General features: G+C 35.0%; 1 protein-coding gene across 1 annotated transcript in view; it reads left to right on the top strand.

Moving 5' to 3' along the window:
* The window catches only part of LOC108359747 (uncharacterized), a 222291-nt gene extending 213207 nt beyond the window's left edge, over positions 1-9084 (top strand). The window contains exon 5 of the mRNA XM_017611718.1: positions 8206-9084. Coding sequence (XP_017467207.1) covers positions 8206-9074 — 869 coding nt within the window. The 3' untranslated portion in view covers positions 9075-9084. The remainder of the gene's footprint in view (positions 1-8205) is intronic.
* Positions 9085-9833: the final 749 nt, after the last annotated feature.

Below are 9833 nucleotides of genomic sequence, written 5' to 3'. Positions count from 1 at the left end.
ATAAGGTTGCCACCTATTTTAGAAGTCTAATTGAACTATTTTATACCCAAGTTATATGAAATATGAGCGATGGATGTCAAATGAAAGAGTTACAAGAAATTATTGGGGGATTCACAACGGTGTCGTAAGTGTCGTATTGTTGTATGTCGTAAACTTTAAAAGCACCACTGAGAAATGGTTTAGATTAATCATTAGGAATATTTTTAGAGGTTATTGAATAGGGTTTCACCTGTTTAAATAGTTTAATTAAATGTTTGCGTTTTGACGTCATGCGGGTTCACTAGTATATGTAGTTTTTTAAATGAGAATTGAAGTCGGTTTTTTTTCAAAAAATTACTTGTTACCTAAAATGATGTTACTCGGAGCTCGCGTGTGCTATGCTCATCCTCTCTTGACCACAGCGCTCAATTTTGCGATGGTGTTGAGGTCTGGGATTTGTGCTGACCACTTCATTACAAGAAAATTTTTCCCAAGCAGCCGGCGGTGTCGAATATTTTCAGAATCCTTTGGATCTCCGTCCTGCTGGCAAACAACTTCTTCCGCAGGGTTTGCGCTTTTGTCTACAAAGTCCGGCAAATTTGTTTGGAGGATATGTTCATTATACCTTTTATATTAACCCAAGCCACTAAATGCCAGCAAGCAAAACATCCCACGCCATTAAGCTGCCACTTAAATTTTGTAAAAGTCACGGGAATTGGAGCTTTTGCACTTAAAAGGGGCAATATGGTCCGATGGAACGAAATTTAATTGTTTCCAAAACGATAAAAAGGCATATTTTTGGGAAACACCTTATCAACATCTTCAAAAACACCATACAAAGAAAAACATGTAACATGGTGGCCAGCACAAATCCCAGACCTCAAAGCTATCGAAAAATTGAGCGCTGTGGTCAAGAGAGGATTAGCATAGCACAAGCGAGCTCCAGTAACATGAATGAGCTTTGGAGGTGAAAAAAAAAATTATTCAATTTTAATTATGTAAAGGAATTTGGCAAGTGAATAAGGTATCGCTATATGGGTGTTATATAAAAGAGGTTTAAGAAGGTAGTAGTTTGGAAATATCTTGGATAAGGTTGCCACCTATTTTAGAAGTCTAATTGAACTATTTTATACCCAAGTTATATGAAATATGAGCGATGGATGTCAAATGAAAGAGTTACAAGAAATTATTGGGGGATTCACAACGGTGTCGTAAGTGTCGTATTGTTGTATGTCGTAAACTTTAAAAGCACCACTGAGAAATGGTTTAGATTAATCATTAGGAATATTTTTAGAGGTTATTGAATAGGGTTTCACCTGTTTAAATAGTTTAATTAAATGTTGGCGTTTTGACGTCATGCGGGTTCACTAGTATATGTAGTTTTTTAAATGAGAATTGAAGTCGGTTTTTTTTCAAAAAATTACTTGTTACCTAAAATGATGTTACTCGGAGCTCGCGTGTGCTATGCTCATCCTCTCTTGACCACAGCGCTCAATTTTGCGATGGTGTTGAGGTCTGGGATTTGTGCTGACCACTTCATTACAAGAAAATTTTTCCCAAGCAGCCGGCGGTGTCGAATATTTTCAGAATCCTTTGGATCTCCGTCCTGCTGGCAAACAACTTCTTCCGCAGGGTTTGCGCTTTTGTCTACAAAGTCCGGCAAATTTGTTTGGAGGATATGTTCATTATACCTTTTATATTAACCCAAGCCACTAAATGCCAGCAAGCAAAACATCCCACGCCATTAAGCTGCCACTTAAATTTTGTAAAAGTCACGGGAATTGGAGCTTTTGCACTTAAAAGGGGCAATATGGTCCGATGGAACGAAATTTAATTGTTTCCAAAACGATAAAAAGGCATATTTTTGGGAAACACCTTATCAACATCTTCAAAAACACCATACAAAGAAAAACATGTAACATGGTGGCCAGCACAAATCCCAGACCTCAAAGCTATCGAAAAATTGAGCGCTGTGGTCAAGAGAGGATTAGCATAGCACAAGCGAGCTCCAGTAACATGAAAGAGCTTTGGAGGTGAGCAAAATTATAATGGGGTAATATTCCAAGCGAAATCATAGAAAACTCAGTAGAGAGCATTCCCGGACGTATGAAAATCGCTATTAAAAGCAAAGGAGTCTCCACAATCCTCTTGATATATACCTCCTAAAAGTTCAAAACTGAGTGAAGATAGTTGCCTTGCGTTTTTGCTGTGAATCACTTGTTAATTTTTCTATTTACTGGGCTTTATACCCTAGATAATAAGGAAAAATTGCTGAAAATTTCAAAGCAATCCGCTTATTATTAAAAAAGTTATGTTACTGTAAGTAATAAAATGTCGAACATGCACCCGGTTTTGATCGCCAGTGTATTTAAATAATAAAATAAAAAAGAAAGCCCTTAAATTAAGTAAATATTTGAATAACATACAATAAATAAGTTTAATTGAACAGATGTTGCACATAATTTCTATATAAATTCATACAATTTGCATGTGAGTCCAGCCAGACTCATGCGTACCGAATGTGCCAATCGAAACATGTGTCTGACGGAGAGTTAAGAAATTTATATGAAGGAGTGTTTACAATAACGTTTGCTGTCATTCCTGAAGCAACATAAAGGCTCAGTTCTGTTCTGACCCGATTTAGCATTGTGCCATTACAACCCTGTTGCCATGATCTGGTATGTCAATCACGGGATAAATATTATTCAAAAGGACCACAACCCATCAAATTATTCATAACTGCGACCCGTTGAAAATTATTGAAAGAAAGTAGTTAAAAACGAAAGAAGACATCTAAGATTAGCAGCATTTCAAAATTAATTGACAGAGAGCAGCAGATACCGAGGGAGTGAAACAACACAAACGGCAATAACGCAAATTTATGTTATTTCCCAATTGAATGTGAAATAAAACATATTTGCCTTATTTCATTTCTCGTTGAGCAATAAGACCAACTTATAAACTAAACAATTGAGCAATAAAGCAGAATAGAGCACAGCGGTAACCACCCAGTTACATTTACAAAAATTGGTACATGAACAAGTTAAATGGGCGGATTTGTAAGTATACAATTTTGAAAGTACTCAGCGTCGCGGCGGTCCGTGTTCGCGTCCCCCGCCCGCTCCCTTCCTTCCACAATTATGCACTGGTGGAATTATAACCGTTTAGAAACAGGAATAATAATATAATGACACTAGTTCACTTCTGAAACTGCTTTTAAATGTCCAAGTATGTCCACCCATGTTGGAATTATACCAGGTGAAGGTGTATTAGAGTAAGAAGATTTTGGCACTGCTTATATGAAAATTTGCCTATAAAATGTGACTATAAGGCAACCAAATAATCCCACCTGCTTGCACCGAGTATACGTTCAAATTTAGAAGTCTGAGAGTAGGTAAAATTTTACATATTTTTACATAACTATTTCGTACTACATGAGCGCTTCGTCCTCGTAAACGAAATCCACAGTTCGTATATAGTGAAGCCAGTGGTGATAATGCAGAAATTTTAACTGAATTTAAAACTCAAAACAATATTCTCTTCTCTGTGTTATATGCTGCGAACAGGAACGGCAAATTTGGTTTGTTCCATGTCTATGGCGGAATTACTCCTTGAAGTAATTAGAGAAAGAAAAAAGATTTTCACTGCCTTATTTGAAAAATTGCCGTTAAAAATTTACTGTAAGGCAGCCGAATGTCAGAAAAAAAAGCGAGAAAGCTGTTTTATTACTTAAGTAGTCCACTTGTAAAATTTTTTCGATTTTTAGTTTTTTGGAGGATTACGTACCAGTATTTAGAGTAGTTTCATGTCTACTAACAACACAGAGCAAAATCTTTTTATATTCTGAAAAAAATAGCATCAACTGTTAACTCTTCTTCCAAAAGTCGCTATCATACTTGTTTATAAACTTTGAAAAGTATACATCTTCTGATGAACTTAGAAAACTGCTTTAGGTCGTATAGACTGTTAATGTTATCTTATGTCATATTATGTTATGTTACAATTTTATAAGGCTCTTATTTATCCAAATTTTCAGGTAATAATAAAAAAGATTCAATTTAAATGTTACTTGTTGTCGTAGATGTTTTTTCGAATTTATGGCTTTCTATCATAAAATCAAATAACGCTGTTTGCAAGTGGACTACTCACTTCACCTGTTTATTGCGCCATGGTTTCATGCAAACATTTTAAGGTTATCGACTAATGTTTTCAACATATAAAAAAAAGGATGCAGATAAAATTCATAGAAAAGCGTTATGTTCAATTTTCCGAGCAGTTATTAAAGACGACGTTTTCCCTATATTTTGTTAGACTTTTCATAAGTAAAAATATTTTGTGAGGATTACTTTCTTCATATGAATTATATCACATTCTTTGTTTAATTGTATTTTTGGAATTACCAAAGTTCTTTTTCCTTCTGTCAGTAAATTGCTTTTGTTACAAATAGCTTAAATATGTACATAAGTAACGGGAAATAAGGCAAAATTTGTTAAATCTCCAACCTTTGTTGGAAATAAAGAAAAACTCAGATTTTGGTATTATTTTTAATTTAAAAGTGAAATAAAGCAAATTTTGCGTTATTGCCGTTTGTGTTATTATTCTTAGTAAAACCTATAAAAATAATAATAACGCTGGTTTACAGCAAAAATGTTCTATGGATGCCACTATCCAATTTTCATGTAGAATTCCTCGGTGATTCCGAAAATAGAGATTTTTTTCTATGGATAAGGTTTGAGATATTTGCAACTTCAATTTATTCAGCTTTAAATAATAGTGGTTTCACTATAGTAAGTATATCTTACGAACTAATTGAATTCCCGTAATACAAGATACGGGAAATGAAAGGAAATAAAATTCTCCATAAACCATATATACATCACTTTTCGATAGCCCTGATAGTTTCTGAGAAATTAGTTAATCACTGCTGGCACCCCTTATTTTCGATGCAAACCCTCTACCTACTCAGGTGCACGTCGGGTATGAGTAACACTCTTTTCTGCTGATATTTCATACAAAAAATCCTTGCGCATTTTCATTTGACTAATCATTATTTTGTTATTTATATATCGATTTTATTCATTGGTAGCTTAGTTTTTTTCTAAAGGAACAGGCTTTAACACAAGTGCAAATTATATACACAGAAACTGCTATTTTTTTTGACTTTTTTCTCTGTTAAAGTTTAATTATTTTGAATTTTTCCATAAAAAAAAAATAATCTGGAATGATTAATTAATTTCTCAGAAACTATCAGGGCTATCGAAAAGTAATCTATATACGGTTTATGGAGAATTTAATTTTCTATCATTTGCCGTACCTCGTATTACGATTGTTTAATTGGTTCGTAAGATATACCTGATTAATTGGAATCACTCTTTTTTTTAAGCCGAATAACTGTAAATTGCACATATCTCGAAAACGTATCCATACAAAACAAAAAATTAACTCGAGAGCAAAATCAAAATTAAAATTTGTGATCCAGTGTAATTGCGTACATATTCGAAAATTTCGTTCGCTACTTAAATTTTTTAACAAATGCAAGGTTCTGTTTTCACCTCTTTCTGGTTTTGTTTACGAATGCAACCCTGCCTATCGTTTAGCACAATTCATGAATTTGCCAGAAGAAAAAATCCGGACTAAATCTAGAAACGTCATTAGTGTTGCCAGATTTTGGGCGGGCCTATTTCCTTTTTGTCCATGCAATTCTATATATTTTTCCCGTTTTTCATTTTAGGATTTCCCGTTTTTCCCCCTTCTGATATAACCCAGTTTTTAAAAATGGCGCTTCCACTCTTTAGGGCCTGGGTTCAAGCCCTGGCCAAAGCAACATCGTAAAAAAAGAAAAAAGGGGTTTTTCTTAGCAGTGTCGCCCATCGGCAGGCAATGGCAAACCTCTGAGCCATGCAAAACTGCTTCTAATAAAAATACAATCGCCGTTCGGAGTCGGCCTGAAACTGTAGGTCACTACCATTTGTCTGACAACATCAAGGTGCACGCCACAAATAGGAGGAGAAGCCCGGCCACACACTAACATATGTGTAAGAGCCAATCTATTATTATTATAAATCAAATTTTCTCCGTGTCTTATTTTTTATACGATCAATAACCGTATTTTAACAACTAAGTAAATATTTATAAAAATTCAATTTACATGTAATATTATTAATATAAAAAGATTACTTGTTTTTGTTATTTTATGGCCTTATAACAATTATATTCAACAAGTTTTATTGAGCTTGAGGCCGTTTTTTAATGAAAACTTATTATAGAAAAGCAACAATAATTTGAAAAAATTGTAGAAGTGATAGCTATTTTGGAAATCACCACATCTCCTCATCAGACTTCTTTCAGTAGGATTCGAACCGACGATCCCACTGACTCAGCCAGTTGCCTACGCACTGTGCTAAGTTCGCCTTGTTAATTCTTGTTGCTTATTTCCACTATTTCTCTTGTTAAGTTAACTACAATCAAGCGCAGCTATTCCGCTGAAATTCACTTGATCGTGTGGTTGTTGGTTTTGTTGGTTTTTCTTAATATGNGTTCGCCTTGTTAATTCTTGTTGCTTATTTCCACTATTTCTCTTGTTAAGTTAACTACAATCAAGCGCAGCTATTCCGCTGAAATTCACTTGATCGTGTGGTTGTTGGTTTTGTTGGTTTTTCTTAATATGTTCTATTATTAGAATGTTTAACTTTTAGGTGTGCTCGTCCTTTAGTTATTTGTTTTTGTTATTTTATGGCCTTATAACAGTTATATTCAAAAATTTTTATTGAGCTTGAGGCCGTTTTTTAATGAAAACTTATTGTGGAAAAGCAACAATAATTTTAAAATATGGTAGAAGTGATAGCTTTTTCGGAAATCACCACATTTCCTCATCAGACTTCTTTCAGTAGGATTCGAACCTACGATCCCACTGACTCAGCCAGTTGCCTACGCACTGCGCCTTGTTAATTCTTGTTGCATCTACGAGTACTTATGCGGTATTTGTACACTCGTGTGCAATTGTGATGCAATTTTGGAATCGCTGAATACTGTTTTCTACAGCACTGATAAGTGATCAAATGCAGAAAATGCAATATTGTGCTCCGCCGCATTTTTAGCTTGATGTGCTACCGAACCATTAGTGAACTGCGAAATTTTCAGCTGGCGATTAGTTATCGTGAATTGGCTTATATTTTTGCACATGCTCTTGCGTTTTTGTTATTAAGATTTATTAGGAGGAAAGCTTACTGCACATATTGTGCAATACGCTCCAGTTTGATTGGAGGTGGATGCTGAAGGGCGAGATTCTTCGCGTAACTAAACTTTAAATTCCATACATCCTTCCCAAGATTGTATTGCACCCTATTTTAGCCTAATAGTGTTATTATAATATTTATGGGCACGGCGTATGTGGTTTTCCCTGTTTTCACGACCATTATTCCCGCCATCCCTTTTTTGTTCAAAATTCACCCAAAACGGGAAAAACTCCCTCTTCTGGCAACGCGTACGGTACATGAACGACTTTGGACCAAATCCTGCAAAACCTCCAAATCGTAGATGTGCTTGAACGCACTAATTGCGGGTAAAAAAAAAATTTAAACAACAATTAAGCTTTTAAGCCAAAATTGCTTTCGCTATAACTTTGCAATGGTACTTCGTAGGAAGGTGCGTATGGTGGTAAGTAATCGATGTCTGTCAAAAACAGAAAATCGAACATTTTGTCGCTTACGCCCTTTTGGCGGTTAGGGCTCGATATAACCAAATTAGGGGATATCCCATACAAAAACTAGATTTTCGTATTTTATAAATTTTATTTTATTTTATAGTTGCTACAGTTTTATTTTATTTTATAGTTGCTATAGCAACTCTAATATATGTATTTACAAATTGATTGAATTACATATATTCATAAATTAGTGAATACTTACTGGAATACCTGTATATGTGGTTGACTCTAGCACTTCGAAATTGTATTACGTCAGTATATCCAAAAACATCCTAACCCCACGACTCATTAGATTAAACGGTTTGAATACCGTTCTTTTAATTCAATCATTCATAAAGCCCAATTTATTTGTTTTAAACAAACTATAAAAATTACATTAATAAAAAATCCTCACGGACCATGTAGGTGAAACGATTTTCTTACGTTTTTTAGTTTAATCATCCATAAATCTTAATTTATTTGTCCTAAACACAACACTAAAAAATTCATTATTAAAAAAGTGTAAAACTTTCATACAACAGAATACCCCGAAAAAATATCGACCAACTTAAGCGATAAAGCGGTTAGCCCTAAAACTTCACAGCACTACTCAGCAATTCTTTGCAACAATTTGTGGAACGCGAAGTATGAAGAACTACCTCAAAAGGAAAACGGTCTTAGCTGCAGTTCCATTGCTCATAATAATTTGTCAATAGATAGTTACGTGGCGCAATCTACAGCTTTGTCGTTAATGGTAAAAACTGCACGACTAAAGAACAAACCAACGATATATCAAAATATGATAATTAAGGAAGAACATCAAAGTAGTCAAACTGAGCACAATGAGCGACTCTATAAACACGAGCAACATCAGTGTCAAAATCGCTTTGTAAAACAGCTACCTATATATGAATACCTTTATGGTCTCGAAAAAACGGCAATGATACACCAATGCATTTTGGATACTAATTTAACAAAAAGGGACGACGTTGTCATGTCAGATATACCTTTAACTCCAATATCCGGCTTAGATGATGAAGACAATACCTCCAACATTAATAGCAGTTATGTATTACCGTGCCCTCTATGCGAAGTTCCATTAGAGCAGAAATCATTTCGACAACATCTGGATGGCCACTATCCACGAGACAGCCCTGTTTGTCCCGTTCTTGAATGCGGTCGTCGGTTTGCCCACCCGAATTCCGTAAGGAATCACATGCGTATTAAACACACTCATCAATGGGCTAAAATGAAAGTAATGCGTTCTTCTGCTGCACCATTGTCTAGTGGACTGGATTTAAAAACAAAATGTGAGACTACTATCGATACGTTAAATAAGTGTTTATTCACATCAGTCGTTTTTTGCTTGTATAACACTTTAAACACCAAAACAAAAATGGCAGAGTTCTGAAAACGGATTCTAGTAGAGGGGATGTCAAAAAATATATATGTATGTATGCCTATCGGCGTCTTTACAGTTGGGTTCCGAATTTTGTTTCAAGGGAGGTCAAAGTTTATCGGTAAATAGAAAATGTTTTACTTATATTTTACACTGAGGGCAAAAATTTTAGAAGTAAAAAAACGTGCTAAATTTAAAAAAATACGCATATGAAAGAGCACCAACCCAACTCGTTTTAAATTTGAAAATGTACGTTATACTAAAATATGTCGTTGTGAAGTGCACAGATGCTTTTTCGTAATTAAGAAGGAAAAACTAATTTTATGTACCGTCTGATGGTAATTGAGCCCGGTCCTCTTGAAAGCAACCAATTGTTCTGAGCGTCTTTGCACACTCAGCTACAGCCATACATGTAAATGTGTTTTCAAATGTTGAGTTTGAACCCTGCAGCAAATCAAACTGGTTCAGAACTTGAGCTGAGCTAGCCTGAAAAGGGTCGGTACTGGTTCTCAACTCAATGCTTTCAACTGTCTTTTTTAACATGGCGATGTCCTACGAAGTGACAATTGTCGCCCTCTGCAGAACTTTTGAACTTGTTCTGAGCTGACTCTGGCTTAGATGGCTCTGAGACAGTTCATATAACAACAGTTCCTAGATAGTTCAAAAAGAGTTACCTCCGAACTAGAAATAATTTGGTTAGTTTTGAGCTGGTTCTTAGAAGTAAAGTACAGAGCCTTTTCTTTAAATAAGCACGCATACAATTTTGTAAAT

The sequence above is a fragment of the Rhagoletis zephyria genome, unplaced genomic scaffold (assembly GCF_001687245.7).
Source record: "Rhagoletis zephyria isolate East Lansing unplaced genomic scaffold, Rhagoletis_zephyria_1.1 Rzeph_scaffold_00449, whole genome shotgun sequence".
Classification (NCBI taxonomy): Eukaryota; Metazoa; Arthropoda; class Insecta; order Diptera; family Tephritidae; genus Rhagoletis; species Rhagoletis zephyria.
The sequence above is the reverse complement of the archived record's forward strand: the minus strand, read 5'-3'. Positions and strand labels throughout refer to the sequence as shown.